General features: G+C 29.9%; 1 protein-coding gene across 9 annotated transcripts in view; it reads right to left on the reverse strand.

Annotated features, from left to right (window-relative positions):
- Positions 1-18,231, reverse strand: part of LOC118203977 (uncharacterized) — a 147,941-nt gene that overhangs the window by 26,525 nt on the left and 103,185 nt on the right. For 2 of the 9 annotated variants that reach the window (XM_085811197.1, XM_085811194.1), the window contains exons 12-15: positions 17,092-17,136; positions 13,112-13,200; positions 10,280-10,540; positions 95-8,675 (exon numbers count right to left, since the gene is read on the reverse strand). In XM_085811197.1, the coding sequence (XP_085667323.1) occupies positions 8,475-8,675; positions 10,280-10,540; positions 13,112-13,200; positions 17,092-17,136 (596 nt within the window). In that variant the 3' untranslated portion in view covers positions 95-8,474. Of the gene's footprint in view, positions 1-94; positions 8,676-10,279; positions 10,541-13,111; positions 13,201-17,091; positions 17,137-18,231 lie in introns of those variants that run through there. The other 7 variants (XR_015039580.1, XR_015039581.1, XR_015039578.1 and 4 more) reach the window with 7 other exon arrangements.

Consider the following 18,231-nt stretch of genomic DNA (forward strand, 5'->3'; position numbering starts at 1 on the left):
AATAAAATTAATAATAATAATAATAATAATAATAAAACCCCACAAAACTGCATATATATATAGTATATAACTACAATTCAATATCAGCTGAAAATACTGGCACAATAAATTTAATAAACATTCAACATCAAAAACATAAACAGATAATTATACAATAAACATAACAGAACTTTGCATAATTAATATGTATCAATTATTGTGACATAATTTTTAAAACATTCTTGATTAAATTTTTGCTAAGCAAATCTGAACTTTTTTTTAAAATGAAATCTATCAAGATTAGTTTCTGGAAATATGTACGTAACGCAATGAACAAATGACTGTCCTTATTTCTCTTAACACTTTGCTGTATTTCAGAAACAAGCGTCATTTAAAATGCTGTATGATTTTTTAAGTATAAAACAAGTTTCTAATTTGCATATCAATAACAGAACTTGTGAACTTTTAATTGTATTAATGAAATTTTCCAAGATAATTAGCATTGAAACGAACTCATTGCCCATTTTCAAACATTTCATTGCCATTACATCCTTACATATGCTGTCCCAGAAGAAAAGAAAAATTCAAGATTATTTAAAGTTTAATTTGAACAATGCATTGCATAAAATGACTATAAATACACTTCTACAAAATAAAGTGTACAAAAATCAAATGAAAAATTTTAGATAATAATTTAGCAAATCAATAAAAATAATTTGTTTTCTATTTCATGTCAAGTCCCTTACCTTGACACTATTTTAGCCCTCATTAGTTTATAAATCTGCTTAAAGGGGGCAGTACATATTCAAAGGAGTCAAACTTAGCTTGACTAGTTTATTTGTGTCCCTGAATATGTACTGCTTCTTATAGACAGATTTACAAACTAATTTTGGGTAAAATAATCTCGAGGTAATAGACTGGACATGAAGTGAAAGACAAATTATTTTTTTATTGATTTCTTAAAGAAAAAAACTTCCCTAATTAATTTTTATCTTGAATATAACACACTAATAGTTCATATTTAAAATAATTAAACTTCTTTATTTAAAAAAGTTTACAAAACAAAGAGGTGGAATAACATGAAACGAGAAGGGACAGGCATATTTGCCTACGATGACACAATTTAAAATTTATATCTAAAAAATTTCAATAGATTTTTTTTTTTTATATTTTGAATTGTAGAAATATATTTATAGTTATCTTTATGCAATGCACTGCTCAAATTAAACTTTAAACATAATTTGTCTTGAATTTTCTTTCTTTTCTTTGGGTCAGCATATGTAAAAATTCCTGGTCGAGCAAGAAGAATGGATGAAGCTTCTGAATTTTGTAAAACCATTAATGAGGAAGAAAAATGCAAAAGCAGAATGCAGTGAAGAAATCACTAAGCTTTGCCTTGAAATATATCACATTAAAAGTTTTTTGGTACTTGCATACTATCACAAACATCTTGGTGAAATTTGGCAATTTTTTTACAGATGAAAATGTAAAAGTTACTTAGGATGTGCAAATTGGTGGTTTCTGCACCTTTTCATTCAGAAAGATTCCCACTCTACCGATATTTATAGCACGTTTGGTAAACAACATCAACATAGGAAAAGAAAACATACTTTAGCAATTTAAAATATAAATGTGAATTATTAAATAAATGATTATGTCATACATTAAAAAATATAACACTTACATTTTTCTTCGAATCTTTCTGTATTTTTTTGGTTATTCTTCTCTCGAAGTACACAGCGATTTGTTTTCACTTAAAAAAGCATCAGAGAATTGTGCAGGCTCGACTTCGTGCAATCTTCGGCAACAGCAGCTTTCTAGAAAATGCATTTACTCATTGTTTCCTCTAGAAAATTTTCAGAAAAATTCTGCATTACTGCTAAAATTTTACCATAGTTTCTTCCACTGATGGTGAATTCCATAAACTCATATTAAAACTAAGTTTAAGGCACAAAATATGTTGTTGGAATACAACAAAAAAGAACGCATACGAAAACAGGGCTCGTATAGTCCTTAAGAGTCCTTAAATTTTTTTAAATCGATTTTTTGTCCTTAAAAGTCCTTAATTTTGGCCAAAATCAGTAGAAGGTTGTTAATTTTAATCATCTGAAATTTCTCTCTGTTTTTACGACTGCCATTTTGAGTGTGAATTAGCATTTTGGTGAAATATTTTTGGCAATTCACTGACATATATGGTTATCTTTTGAATGGGTTCATGGGTTATAATTTGTTTCTATTTCTAATATAAATGATGGGATACTCGAGTTTCTAAGCAAGAAGTGAAAAATAAGCATTTTGAATTTTTTTTTTTTTTTTTCTTTCTAATAAAGAGCTCTTAAACAACTTTTCACTTTTGGGGTTGTGAATTCTTTTATTAAATGGTTCTAAATTTGACAACTTGTCAACATTTTGGAGATTTTAAGATCAGTTTTTATAGAAAATTTTTAATTCCGAGATCTGAGAATTTTTCGACGATTTTTTTAAAACATCATAACATTGATAAATTTCATTAAAATAATGCTAATATATCAGAATTATATTTAAAAAATAACATTAAAATAAAACATTTTTATTTTTCGCTGTCATATTATAAAGTTTCATTTTGGCAACTTATTATACAATATTTTAAATCTGCAAAATAAACAAGGTATATAGCTATAAAGCATAATTTATGAAACAGCTCTTAGTAAAAGCAAAATTAGCTATGTAATTAATTAAAATGTCTTCTTTTTAATTTTTTCATAGTACGCGTTTTTCCCATGTAATTGTCTCATTATTCAAAATTCTCAGAATATGCATCAGTTTTCTCTATAAAATTAATTTTACACTTTTTCCTTCCTTTTTTTTTTTTCAAAATATTTCTGGCTTTTTGCTGTTACAGAATTGGTTGGGATAATTTTTCTTTAGGATTTCTGACTTTGCAGCATGGAAAGTTTAGAAGGTTTTAAAGGCTAGATTTATAGACCCACGATTCTAGAAGATTCGATAAATATGTGACAAAATGAAAAATGTCTCCATGGTATCCACACATAATGGATGCATTTTACAGAAAGTTTGCAATGAATTTCTTACTTTTTGGAGAACGTCTGCAAGAACAATGGAAACATAATATTTGAATGTTTTACTCCTGATACTAGAATCTTTTTTTCTCAACATGTTTATCTTCCCTTTAGTTTCTCTACTTTTCACTAGACAAAAGCATGGAAAATATAAAAAATGCTTCTAATCTTATCACTTGGGCAGGCATTACAGAAAGATTTTTTTATTAATGAAGAAATTGAAAACTTACAATTTAAAATATTCATCTAATGTGTCTAAATGTATCGCACACAGAGCTGGTGCTATGCATTTTTCCACCCGATGCAATCTCTGTGTATCCTAAATTCTGCTGCCTAGTGCCTATCTAAATTCTGCTTCCAATGCCTGCTCTAAATTCTAAAAGTTTTGCCATTTCTAGATTTTGTTGTTCTGTGTGACACTAAATTCTAAAAATTCTGCCACACCTGCTCTGTAACCGGCCTTTACCATATATATTTCATATTTCTTCTGAATGTTCATATTACTAAAAAATTAAATTAGCTGCTTTTTCTGTACATTCTAAATGCATTTAGAATAACAGAAATCCTTAATTAAATCCCAAAATTCTAAAATTAAAAGGAAACACATTGTAGAAAGAAACCGAATACATAAAGAAAATTATTCTTCAAAGATATGTGCAGTTATTATTATGTAAATTACCCAATTGTTTATCATTTCAGCCTTTACTATAATTTCCCATTTCTGTTTCCTCATATGATAGAGTTACTGAGCCAGATTAAATTAAAATTAAAGTTTATTACCTTTGACCACTAGTCAACATTTTTAGTTTGAATTTGACTGTTCTTGTTTAATTACGTCACCGTGAGCTGTAGTTGACTTTGTTAGCATCAGAACATGCATTTATGTTCTAAGTTCTTTGTCTGATATTGTAGTTACTTTCAGATACAGTGATAATTTGCTTCACGTCTATTTGGGGGGGGGGACTATTTAACTTTTACCAAATCAAGTAAACTCTCATAGGTACATTGTGGAGAGATTGTCAAGTTAGGAGGTAAATTACACAGAAACTAGCGAGAACATTGGTTTGCATATTGAGACAAATTTCTAATTATTGTCAGAAAAGATCGATAATTAAAGAGAAGAAAATCGATATAAACTAGCCAAAATGTTTGGGGCTTGTAGAGACATTAGGTATTTTTGAAAGCAGGAAAGATAAAAAATTAACAACGCCTTAACGGGGAATCGAACCGCGGACCTCTGGAATACTGCTACCAGTGTGCAAACTACTACACCACGAAGGGTCGCCAAGAAGGTGGGAGAAATACCTTATATACTCCCCCTTTGAAATGGCGACTGGGGTTTTTAGGGAATCCAATTGTCAAATCCTTTGTGTGGAGAACCCATCAAGTAACCATCACCCATAAAATAACCATCAACACCATCAAGTAAAACTTATTCTTTGCATCTACTGAGACTTATATATAAAACAACTTATCACCTCTGGCACTTTAATGGCTTATTGGAACCTTAAAGTATATTAACTGGGTTACAACCCCTGGAACTCCACACAAAGCTATGACATTAACTGCATTAAGCAGAGCTTGGTTAACATCAACACTTGCCAACTGTGCCTACATCTGGCATTTCAGGTTTGTTCTAATCAGCAGGTCTCTCTATAGACAAGCAGCAGAGGGACAACATTCAGTCTTTTGTTATGAATCATGCTGAATATGATCTCACTTCTCATTTTAACGTATGTCGTTTGACATAAAATCTCCCTACTATTTGCTAAATCTCTAGACTGACTAAGTATGTGACAAAATTAGACATTAAATAAATAAATAAATAAATAAATAAAAGCATAAAGCTAACTATTAGTAAAACGTAAATGTCACTTATCTTCTTTTAAATATGTCCAACTATTATAAGTGTAAAATATTTAATGCTACTTGATAAACTGCATGAAATTTATTTTATTCTCAAACTTATTAATAATTATGTTAGTTAATTCATGTTTAGTAATAATGCATACTACTTAGGGATCTATTTTATTTTTAGGATGGTATTACAAAAGTGAAATTCATGCATAGAATAATATTTTTAATTGAATTTATTCAGTTTCCATTTGCTCATAGGTCCTTAATTTTTTTCATTAATGGTCCTTAAAAGTACTTAATTTCCGTGTGCAGAAATGTATACGAACCCTGGAAAATGGCGGTGTTGCTTAACTGTAGGATTGTTAAATTGAATAAATGAATGTAATTGAACTTTAAACTGAAAAGTAAATTTAAAATTTGGCTACTTTTACTAAGATGGTTGCGATAGTATGTAACTACCAGTTTTTTTAATATTTTAAAATTCTGTATAATAAAAGATTTCAGCAATTCAGAAGGAACAAATCACATAATAACATCATCAATCATTAAAATTATCAAAGAAAAATACTCCAAAAATTAAATATTAATGTTTCGAAATTTTTAAAGTTTAGTGATGGAATTAATATAAATTTATGCTTCAATAAGAAAGTAATTAAACCAGAAATCACACAAATACATTAACTTTTTATACATTTTTAATAAATTATGCTTGGCATTAAAATTCTGCTAACTTTTCAAAGTTTAATCTTTTGCAGCAGAATCTATTGCAAATGCTTCAATTGTTGGCAACGGGTTAATTAAGCTTCTGTACTCATTAAACACAAATCTTTTGTGATGCATTTATCTTCCATTCCAAAACACAATTTTTATAAAACACAAATTCCATTTGGAATAACTAGTGTTCAAAGATTCAAATCAAATCAAATCAGCAAATCAAACTCCATTTCACATGGAATTTGATATATATATATCAAAAATAATTGTGTTTAATGAAACATAAATTCCATCAAATACAAATTATGCTCAACTCTCATATTCTCTCAAAACACTGTCACTCTATTATGACATGTAAAACTTGGTTTATTTTTTACTCTACTACGTACAATTAACACAATGAAAGTACGTATACCGTAAATATATCGCATCAAAAGTTTTTTTTTAATATTAAATGAAATTATTTATTTTTTTAAAATATTTAACTCACTTTAAAATTCTGTATAATAAAAGATTTCAGCAATTCAGAAAGAACAAATTACATAATAACCTCATCAATCATTTAATTTATCAAACAAAGAAAATACACCAAAATTAAAATATTAATGTTTCAAAACCTTTAAAGTTTAGCAACAGAATTAATATAAAAAAATAATAATTTGCTTATACCTGTTAACATCTGACTGACGGCAAATGTTTTTCAGAAAAATATCTGATCTCCTGCATAATATAAACAAAATGTCCAATTAAAGCTTATCAACAATTTATAACAACAAAATGCCAAATGAATAACTAATACAGCATTTTGGCTTATATTAACAGGTTTATATAAATAGTATAGCTTATATTTGCTATACTATTTATATAAACCTTATATTTGCTATACTATTTACATCAGGGATGTAAATTGATGAAGATATCCATATTTTCTCTCAATATCTTCACCTGGAAAAATTGCTACAGTACTAAGTTGTAAAAAGGGTTCAAAATTTTTAATTCATTTTTTTGCTCTTCTAACATGTTCATTCACAAAGTTTATAGTACAAACTGTTAAACCCTCCCACCCCGAAAAAAACTTAGTATTTGAAAACACTGAAAAATATCAATATGTTTAATTTAATTATTCTTTGCTCTGAAGCAGAGGATGACAACAATTTGTAAAGCAACTTAAAATGGAATCCTAAATTTCAAGTTTTTTATTTCTGGAAATGAGTCAAGATGATATTTTTATATGTTTAAAACTGGGAACGTTGTGATTTGAATAATACAATCAATAAGATGTTATAAGTCTTATTTTTATGATTTGTAAACCATAAACTACTTTGTTGTTAGTTTTAAAATATTATGAGATAAATGAGCTTTAAAATATGAAGTGCCTACTTCATTTATTGTTTACTTTAATTATTTTTTATTAAATTAATTTATATTAAATATTTATTTATAACGATTTGATTTATTAGAGAATCGGAGGATTACTTGTAGAAAAGGAAAACAGTTTCATTCAAGAACATTCAATACATTTATGTAGATACTGAGGCAGAATTTTCTTTTCATTTAATACACAATATGATAACATAAGCAAAACAAAAAGTTAATTAACATTTCCACCCTTCTGCCTTTTCTCTGATAGATTCAAAACAACCCCCCAAAAATCAATTATGTGATCCAATTAATACAAAAAAGATATATTTTAATATAATCAAATCAGCTCCTAGCAAAATATAATAACTGGTACCTACAAGCTCAAAGTTTAATAAACAATAACCTCAAAAAAATTCTATATTTCTTTACCTGCACATATACAGGAAGGGAGATAAGATTTAAGTAACATCAAACAAAAATATGCACAAAATTAACACTTTTGTTTAAATTTATTTCACATTAAATCAATACTTTTCTTTTATAGAAAGCATTATTATAAAAACTTTTTTAAAGAAAATAAAGCTAATTTTCCATTAATGTGACTATTTACAAATCAATAAAAAACTCTGATATAACTAAAATATACATCTAATGTTCAAACACTATGCATGTTTTATTCAAATCTGCCACACACACAGCATATTTCTACGGGTACACTTTTTTATGTATATATATAAAAATTTTTGCAAAAGGTTAAGGATTAATACCTTTCATTGCTTTTGCTTTTATAAGATTCAATATTTACATATACTTAAAACACATGTAACACAGTTGACATATTCAGTACTTAACTCATAACATGTAAGCATATTTTTTGCATAGTTCCTGTGCTGAAATACTTGTCAAAATAAATTCTATCATCTAAATTTAAATATCAGCAAAGCTTTTACCAAACATTACCAATATTTAGTAAACTTTTATCAATAATTTTCCAAACTTTTACTAATATTTTACCAATACTTAGCAAACTTTTACCAATAATTTACCAAATTTTTACTAATGTTTTACCAATATTTAGCAATATTTTACCAAAAAACACCACCAAAACTTTTATCAATATTATCAAGACTTCAGCTACTGACCAAATAAACAGCAATATACTTATAAGTAGAGCATAATTAAAAGGTCCTTCTGTTCCACAATGATAAGTATGTTCCAAACATACTATATACAAAGAAGAGTTTTAACGGGATGTTGACTGTGTGTAGAATGGCATAAATGACTGAAAATAATATATACTATCTTGAAAAAAATATGATTTCTGAGATGATGAAATACTTTATATAGTAGTTGTTGACAGCAGATCATTCAAATGGTGGGTATAAAACAAAGTCTGTATGCATCATTAACTTATAACCACTAGTTTTATAAAACCTTTGATTAATAAATAGCATTTTAATCATAAAATGCTGATAACACATACAGTGTGACTGGCACCATGACTTAATGGTTAACTTCATCTCGCATGGAATTGATACGTGCACAAACTTTAAGAGCAGGGCCCAATTTCATACTCATGAGGCTCATGAGATGATCTTCTTTCAGAAGTAAAAGTGCCTGACCATCAATTTCTTGAGCTCGAAATTCATCTGCATAATCCGAGCAACCGGGCATGTCTCGCACAAAATCCACAACATCAGTAACCTATAAAAAAAAAAAAAAAAAAAAAAAAAAAAAAAAAAAAAAAAAAACAGATATGCTTAACACAAAATATAAGCTTCAAGGGAGAATATTCAATTTAGAGATGATAAACTAGAACAGTGTTCCCAGGTACACATACACTGCACAAAAAAAAAAAAAAAAAAAAAAAAAAAAAAAAAAAAAAAAAAAAGAAAAAAGAAAGAAAGAAAGAAAGAAAGGGCGCAGTTCTATATCTCCTGTTCTACTGGGCCGATTGATGAAATTCAAATTGCGTTTTTCATGTCTTGAAAGCGTGACTTAAGATATGTATTAGATTTACACATAGCATTGTTCGAATATACGCACTTTGGCACAAACTCGGACTTTTTCTGAAGTGACATCCCAATGTTTTTTAATATTTCCATTCTACGACTCAAATTACGCCAAACTGCCAAGTTTTGCAAAAATCGCACAAGCAGTTTTTATACAATTAGCTCTCAAAATTTTAGCTCCTCCATGTTAATTTTGGTATATAGTATTTATTAATCTCTTTTTTTATTAAACTTATTTGATTCTTCCTTTCACATTTCGAAATTCAAGTTCTTTCCAAATAAAATTCACCCATTTTTTATGATTTATTTTTAAATATTTTTTATAAATTTTTCAAAAAAATGTTGAATTATAATCTATAAAAATTTTACCATCATTTTAACGTAGACGTATTTCTAAGCATAACGGAAAAAAATTACAGTTTTTTATTCAAAATTTCCGAAGACATACGTGAATTTATATACTGGCATGTTTTGAAATTCGGCATATTTGTTGAAAGCGATAAAACATCAAATGTGGTTTAGACACTTTGCTAACATTATTTGAAAGTAGGAATGATGCAACTTTCTGTTTTCCGCTCATGCACATTGTAAAAAAGTAGGAACGGGATGCCTTTTTTTCCACTCCGGGATAATGGAAGAAAAGGAAAATGGGTTGACATATATTAAGAAGTCCCTTAAGTGAATTTTTCTTTGCCAAACTGAAAAAATTTCACCAAGATAAATCTGTGAATTTCTCTGTAAATTTCAAACCAAATTTGACAAAATTTAATATCTAGGCATAATTTGAGTTGTAGAATCAAAATATAGAAAACAAATTGGCATGTTATTTCAGAAAAAGTCTGATTTTGTGTCAAAATATCTATGTTAGAACAATGCTATATGTAAATCTAATATATATCCTAAATCGCGCTTTTGAGACATGAAAAACGCAATATGAATTTTGTCAATCGGCCCAGTAGAATGGAAGATAGAGAACCGTCCCCCCCTTTTTTTGCATGCAGTGTACAGCATAGATTTCACCCACTGAATTTGCATTTTAGTATTAAACAGCATTATAATAAAAGCAATAGATTTCCTCCCCCCAGAGAACATATAATTATTTTTTCTTTATTTCTTATCAGAAAAGTTTGCTTGGTACACACAGTTTGGTATGTGTCCAAGGATCTAGTATGGACTAATTATGTATCCTGAAGTATCGCTGCAATGGTTAAAAGAAGCAAATACTAAATATAAATTCATTAGGATAAACAGTTAACACAAATATGAGGCACATAAGAAATACATTAACATTCATACCGTCCATTTGAGAGGAGACTTAGTAGCAAATTCTGTTACTGGCTTGGTAATTGGCTCTATTGGAGTGGCTACAGCTGGTGGAGGAGGAGGAGAAGGAGGAGGAAGAGGTGGAGCAGGAGCAAGAGGTGCAGGGCAAGGAATTTCACTGACACATGGCACTTCTTGTATATCTTCTTCTACCTCGGGAATTTCCATACTTTGCTCCGTGGGTAAGTCAGTTTCAATGACAACTTCAGTCTGAACATCACGCCTTTCTGGAACCTTTTAAAACGATCAGATATTTGGACAAAACAGTAAGTACATAAAGAGTTATCAATTCAGTAAACTTTGTAAACAACATAACAATGTGCTAAAATTTTACTTTAAGAAATGATAGCTTCGAATAAAGAAACACCAACATTATACATAATAATACAGTAAAAGGCTGACTACCTGTCATTCAGCTAACCAGAATACAATTGTTTTCAAAGTATTCAGGTTTACACTAACCAAAATACTTTTTTTTTTTTATCATATATATGGAGTTTTCTTTATTTATCAAATGTTGTAACTTCCAATCACATATGTAGTAACTGTAGCTTGTGTTGATTGACAGTTGATTAATTTATTAGAAGGGGCAGGAGTTATCTTTAAAAACTATTTTGGTATGTCATAGTTAGAATTTTAGAAACTTTTTTAAAACATAAAATTAAGGTATTTATAACTCCACTATTATGCATGAATACGATTACAATTCAAATTGAACAAAAATTGTTGCCAAACAGTGTGAATAAGTGTGACATAATACTTTGACTTGCATTAATAATTCTTTAAGTCAGTTTAATTTTTGTAAAAACCAATATAAGTTAACTGCTTTTTTATCTAAGCAGAAAAGAAACATGCCAAAGTGAAACATACATTAGCAAGAAACAACCTTGTGTTTGTCATAGATTTAGTCAAGAACTCAGTTGAGTTCTTGACTAACATACATTTACGCATGTGCGTTTAATGTATAACGGAGGGTATTATCTAATTATCTATTTCAGTTAATGTTGCAGATTGCGTTGTTCCTTAATCTTTGAATTAGATCTGGCTTATTATTTTTTGCAGATTGTTAGAGCAATTTTTATAAAAGTAAGCTTGAACTTTCGATTATGTCAAATAGAATTTCTGATGCTGGAGCTCCTAAAGGATCTACAAAGCGAAAGTATATTTAGATGTCCATCACACAAAAAGTGGAATTGCTGCAAAAAATGGATAAAGGCATATCCTTCATTTCTCTAACCATTCCAAAATCTGTTTATCAATTTGACGCTGCTCTGCGGCCGGGGGGGGGGGAACGCCACGGCACACAATTAATTGGAAGTTGATCTGTCAGCACTATCCTTATCTTCAGGGCAGATGTTTTTATTTTATTTGGCTTATAATTCCTTACTAAATGTAGTATTTCATCTTGATGTACTCCGCCTTTGATATGATTTAAATCAAATTCTTCATCATTATAATTCGCTTCCAATAGTGAAGAAAGTGAAAACACAGAGGTTATTGAAAACGAAAAAATTTTGATTGACAAATTAGTTGGTATTCTTGACACAGCAATTATAGGACTTGAAGAGTGGAACTTTGTAACTGAACAAGAAAATATGTCTGTTTATAGAATTAAAGAGAAAGTATTATCACATTAAACGAAGCAACTTAAACAACTTACATTGAAAGGAATGTTTAATAAAGTAAACAAATAAATATTAAGCTTTTTTTTTTTTTTTTTTTTTTTGTAAATTTTGATACTTTTTAGATCATAATTGTTCTTTATTTCATAAATTATGGTTTCATATTTTTAATTTTATAATTTCTGCATGCCATCTTACCAGATTTAAACTGATGATCTATAATCCGGAATCGCCGAAGTCCCGACAAGTCCGGATTAACGACTTTTGACTGTATTACGATTCTGTTGCATTGTAAATATTATAGAGAAAAATATAACTGGTTGTGCAAGAAAACTATTCTCTTTAAAAGTTTGAATGCAAGAAAAAGGGTGAGAAACCCTGGCCAATACATAGCATATTCCTACAGTTTTTTAATAAATGCTACTACTTTTTGTATAATAATAATAAAACTCAACTTTTCAGACAAAAGTTTTCTCTTTTATTGAGATTTGGATAAAACACTTAAAACTAACAACAGATCAAAAAAATTTCCATCTCTACATATAATAAAATGAAGAGTCTGTCTGTGTAGGTATGTGTCTTTCCTTTGTGCTGTGCATAAGCTAATAGACCCAGGGCTACGAAATTTGGCACCTGGGTGCATCTAGATAAGAACCAGCGCACTTCAAAACGATTTTTTCAAAATTCAAATGAGATTTTTTAAAATTTTATGTTCTCTGATCAAATCTCATCCAATCTATAATTCTCTCTCATTATATCAGCAACAATCGCACACAACCGTTGTTGCTGAATGAACACCCACTCAGAAAAATGAGGGCGATAATTCTGTGCAGTTTTTAAATTTAGTGCTTCTCATGGATACTAGGTTGCAATTCTTAAGATTTTGCAATGGGAAGTTGGTTAATTTATTTATCAGATTAATTAATATTTTTATTAAGGGAATATTGCTATTGTAATTTTGTTATATGCAATATATTTTTTTAAATAGAGTTGTTCTGCAGATTAAAATTCTGTGCAGTTTTTGAATTTAATGTCTGGTGTTCCCTTTAGGCATTTTTCCCGTAGTATAAAAATGACCAATAACTATGAAATTAGTAGAAAGATACACAGGTATCAAAAGATAGAAATTAGTAGAAAGATACACAGATATCAAAATTAGAGTGCTACTCGCATATATACATACCCATTCCTTATCTTCATATAATTTAGTTTCAGATTTCTTCCAACTTCTTTTGGATTTCAAACCAAGTTTCTTTTTCTTAGATTTTCCTCCTATTGGTGATTTTTGAATCTTATTATTGTTGTTATATTACATTCATACATTCATAGAAAGAAATATTTCACACTTCATTAAAAACATCGTAAAAAATTTATATTGCATACAGCACTTAACGTGTAGAGTAAACCCTTGCTGAACCTGGACTTGAGAAACATGATTTTACATATATGCTTTTTCTTAATTGTTTCCATTTAATTTGTCCAACATGAGTATTTTAATTATATGCAGTACACTGTAGAGCATCAGCCACATTGTGATAACAGATTACACTTTGCTAAACTTCAGGTGTACAACTAGGTTTACTCTTCTGACAAGAAATCTTTCAAGATATGGTGCCACTGACTCAGAAATCTGCCCATAAGCAACTATTTCTTTTGTGTCTTTGTTTTGGTCAATTTCTATGAGTCACAGGACTCGATCACTTAAAGGAGCATAATCTTATTTGCCTTAGAAGGTATTTCTCCCACCTTCTTAGCATGTCTTCGTAGACCCTTTTTAAATGTCCAGTTTAAACCTTTTTAAATGTCTAGTTTAGTTTTTAAATGTCTAGTTTAACCCATTTTATCCACAGAAAGTTAACTTTGCAGAATGCGATTCTGCAATCCACGCAATGTGTCAATGATGCAACATCAGTGTTCAACAAGGGTTTACTGTATTATATATATATATATATATATATATATATATATATATATATATATATAAATCACTAAATAAAAGATAAATTTGTCAAAGAAGGTCAAAATAGATTATAAAAATTGCCAACTGAAAGAGAAATGTCACACAGTGTGGGATTAATCTCAGACGTATTGTCTCTGTAGCATCTGCAATTGTTGGTCATTTCATTGAAAGCATGGGTAATCACTGCAAAGTTTGTAAGATGGTACAATGTAATCAAATAATTTATTAATATAAGTTATTATTTGTTTGAATTTAGTTTCAAACATCAAATTTTTAATGATCCAAATGTGACATCATCACATCGTATGTGGAAATTCAATATTGCTTTTATCTTTGTGAACAATGCCTGTTTTCTTTCATGCATAAACATATTTGCCACCATCATGTGCAATTTGATGTTAATCAAAACTTTACTTTTCCATTTTTTAAAAATTTTACTATTATATTAACTTTGAAAGTCAGCTTATTAAACTTAAAATTGCCAATTTTCTAAGTCCCCTCACACATGTAAAATTATGTCTTTAGAAAGGGGTGAGAAGATCTTTTAACGAGTTTGGCGAACTGTTTTCAAGGGAAAAAATATAAAACTGTGCAGTCGAGTGCCAAACTTGAGCAGAAATCTGTTGGAAATTATTTCCAGATAGTACTGCATTAAAGAAAATTTAAATATGCATATTTTTAACATATAATTGGAAATTTAAATTTCAGATAAAACTTTAATAAATCTTAATAATGTAAAAAGAAACTCAATTAAAATTTTAAGTACAATTTAAACACATTTTGGATATTCTAACAATCTATAAAGGATTGCTTATAAAAAAAAATATTTTTCAGTATAGCAAATGAAGTATGCATAATAATTCCTGCAGCACAAGTACACAAAAGTACTATATTAAATTATAAAGAATAAAAATTTAATGTGTAATGTGTTCTTTCACTCTTGAAAGTTAATTTCATTTTAGAAGCATAAAATTCTCCCTCTTAAAAAATAAAAATAATAATTAAAAATTAATAAATTAAAAAAAACAGCAACTCATAATAAGATATTCTGAAAAGCAATTTTCAGAATATTTTATTACGAGTAGTAAATATTACAAAAAACGTGGCTTATACACCTTGGCAACAAATTCTAATCACAGATTCAGCCAAGGACTGCCAATCGCTATAAGCATAGATGAATATATACTAAATTTTACACAAAAACAAGATCAAAGATTAGAGCATAAAATTGGTTACAACAAAGTTGCAAATATTCGTAACAAATATCAACTGAATGATATATTGTAAATTAAATACATTTAAATTTATAACAATAAAATAAAATTACAGAAAGAATAAGATCCTATATTTTAGTGGAGATTGACTAAAAGACTTGGTGAGACTAGGAAACCTGGAGACTTGGTACACTGACGAGCCAAAACATTATGACCATCCCCACATTTTTCAATGAACTGATCTGGATGATGTGGAGGGCACACATCCAGATGAGTGGGGATTCTATTTATCTGCTGCTCGAGAATTTAAGGAATCAGCCTAGCACATACTTTTGCAAGTGATGGGAAGGGCTGCTTATCTAAGTGAATTTGATAGAGGGAAGATTAAAATTACCGGAAGACTCGGAATGAGTATCACTCAAACTGCAGAAGTGGTAGGTTGTTGTTAGTATTTATGCAGATAAATGACGGTGAAACCAGCAGAACGTGTTAAAAGTATTGGATGTCCATGCATCATCAAAGAAAAAGGACATCAGAGACTGACTCACTTGGTATAACAAAATTGACACCAGACAATGGCTCAGTCATCATCAACTATGCCTACAGTGGACTCAGGAACACCGACACTGGACTATACATAAGTTGAAGACAATGTAATGGAATGTGTAAGAAATGTGGGATAGTTAATCTGTAATAATGACCTCCACACATCATTTGGCCAATGAACTGCGATGAAGAGCTATTGGAAGACTATTGGCAGGGTAAAGTCAGACAGAAGTGGCCAGAGGGCTAAACGGAGTCTTAGCCTCACCTTGGCTCTGTGGCTCATACATCTTGGCAACAATTTCTAATTACAGATTCAGCCAAGGATGGCCAATCGCTACAAGCATAGATGAATGATATTTGTTATTATTTGCCCAAAGGAATAGAATTGCAACTATGATTCATCTCAGACAATCCCTTGCTGCAATCACCAGAGGGATGGTGTCAACATAAACCATGTGTAAAAGGCTTCACAAAGAAGGTCTGCATATGAGGTGACCAACCATTTGCCTGTCGCTCATGCCACGTCACATAAGGGAATGTTTGAGTGTGCACGTCAATATGTCACTGGACAACTGATCAACGGAGGGCTGTTCTCTTTACGGATGAGTTCAGGTTTAGTCTCCAAAGCGACAGTACACATGATTTGATTTGGATAGAACCTGGAACCCGTTAGCATCCATCAAACATCCGTGAAAGAAATGCATATGGAGGAAGCATTATCTGTGCTTGTGGTAGTATCTCTTTGGGTGGACACAAAAGATATCCATGTCTTTCCACGTGGAGCCGTGAATGCTCAGTCTATAGAGATGACATTCTTGATGCTTAGGTGCAACCTTATGTTGGGGCAATAGGTGATGATTTTCTGCTACAGGACAACAATGTTATACCGCACAGGGCTCCCATTATGGATGATTATCTACAGCAGCAAACAATTTAGTACAAAGAGTGGCCAGCTCGATCACCAGACCTGAATCCTATGCATGTTTGAGATGCTCTAGAAAGACTAATAGTTGCTTTCATTCCTCCTCTTCATACCTCGCTTCTAGGGAAGATCATATTCCATTTATTTTCCTATACCAAAATGGCACATCCAAATTGTTCATTTTATACTTATGCTAATTTCAATAGCACCATAATTGTCTTGTAAGTTCTTTTCATGTTATTTTATACCTTTACTAGGTGTTGTACACTGTGGGTCAGTTTCATTACATTCTACATGTAACTTTTTAGGTAACTTTCATTTTTATGATTTTTCCTTAATTGAGGATAACCAGTGTAGTAAGAATGCTTTCACAACATCAGCATGCAATACATGCATGATAACATAATGTCCCAAAATTTCAATTTAATCATTTAAGAATCTTTCTAACATCAAGAAATAAATTCCATCCTTTTCACTTTCTTAAATACAAAAACATAGCACAATAAATTGATCTAACTTGCCTTTTTTACTGCTTCCTCTTCTCTTGTGCCTTTTCGCCTCTTCTTCTTAAAATAAATAAACAATTTATATATATATAATTAAGTAAGTTTTAATAAGTACATTTAATGTAATATAATAACATATTCAAATTTCTATAAAAATAAAATTATATTACTTTATAAAAAAACTTTTGCTACTCTGTAATACATAAACAGTAGTATCGAATATCCTACAAAGCTTTTCTCTGTGCTTTATGCATAAAATGGCAACTACAATAAAAATATACGATATCTACAAATCCCCTGAACAACTTTACTATTGTAAGCACTCTGCAAGACCTAGTGCTATAAATTTTTGTAGTGTTATTATATGTACATCAAAGTTTTTTCCCAACAATTTGTTTGGCTTAATATACATCTAATGTGAGGGTTTGGGGATACAAACATCCTCGTCACAAGTGAGTTGAAGTGGGACAACCAGAAATTGGATTGTTTATGGTGAGATGCTACATGCCAAGACTTCAGAGTCATTTTCCGTCAATGAACAAATAAGAAAAGCCAGGGTTTATCTCGATACACTGATTCATTACATTTGTCAATATGTGGTGGTAAAAGCAGAAGTATTTTTTTTTTTTTTTTTTTTTTTTTTGCATTTCCAGGTTACGTAATTTCTTCGCAAAACCTTACTCGTGAAAGTGCGACCAGTACCAAAAGTTCCATTCCTCAAAAAAGCTGTTAAGAGCCATTCCCACTGGGGTTTATATGAGCTAAGAGTCAATTCCATGTGTCGACCAGCTCCGCTATGCCTGCAGTTCAGGTTTTTTAACTTGCTGCACTATTAAGGAAAACTGGTTTTGGAGATGGGTCGGTTATGTTAATTGTCTTTGTTAGCTCAGATAAATCCCAGTGGGAATGGCTCTTTAAAGTTCTTCAGAGACTTTATGGCCACCCCATATATAAATAGAATAACAGTTACAAAAAAAGAACTATTAAATAATAGGGTTGGAATTTTTAGTACTCTGTGGTTTGTAACACATATCAAATGATAAATATAATATACTTGGAAAATAATATATACTTAGTCAACACATTAGTTATTGTCTTTCACTGAAACCTTTTCATTTCATTTCTAATTTTTTTATTTAATTATTATCTAGGCAA

Source organism: Stegodyphus dumicola, chromosome 2, assembly GCF_044657685.1.
Source record: "Stegodyphus dumicola isolate Sdum_Otavi_A_Nest chromosome 2, ASM4465768v1".
Taxonomy (NCBI): domain Eukaryota; kingdom Metazoa; phylum Arthropoda; class Arachnida; order Araneae; family Eresidae; genus Stegodyphus; species Stegodyphus dumicola.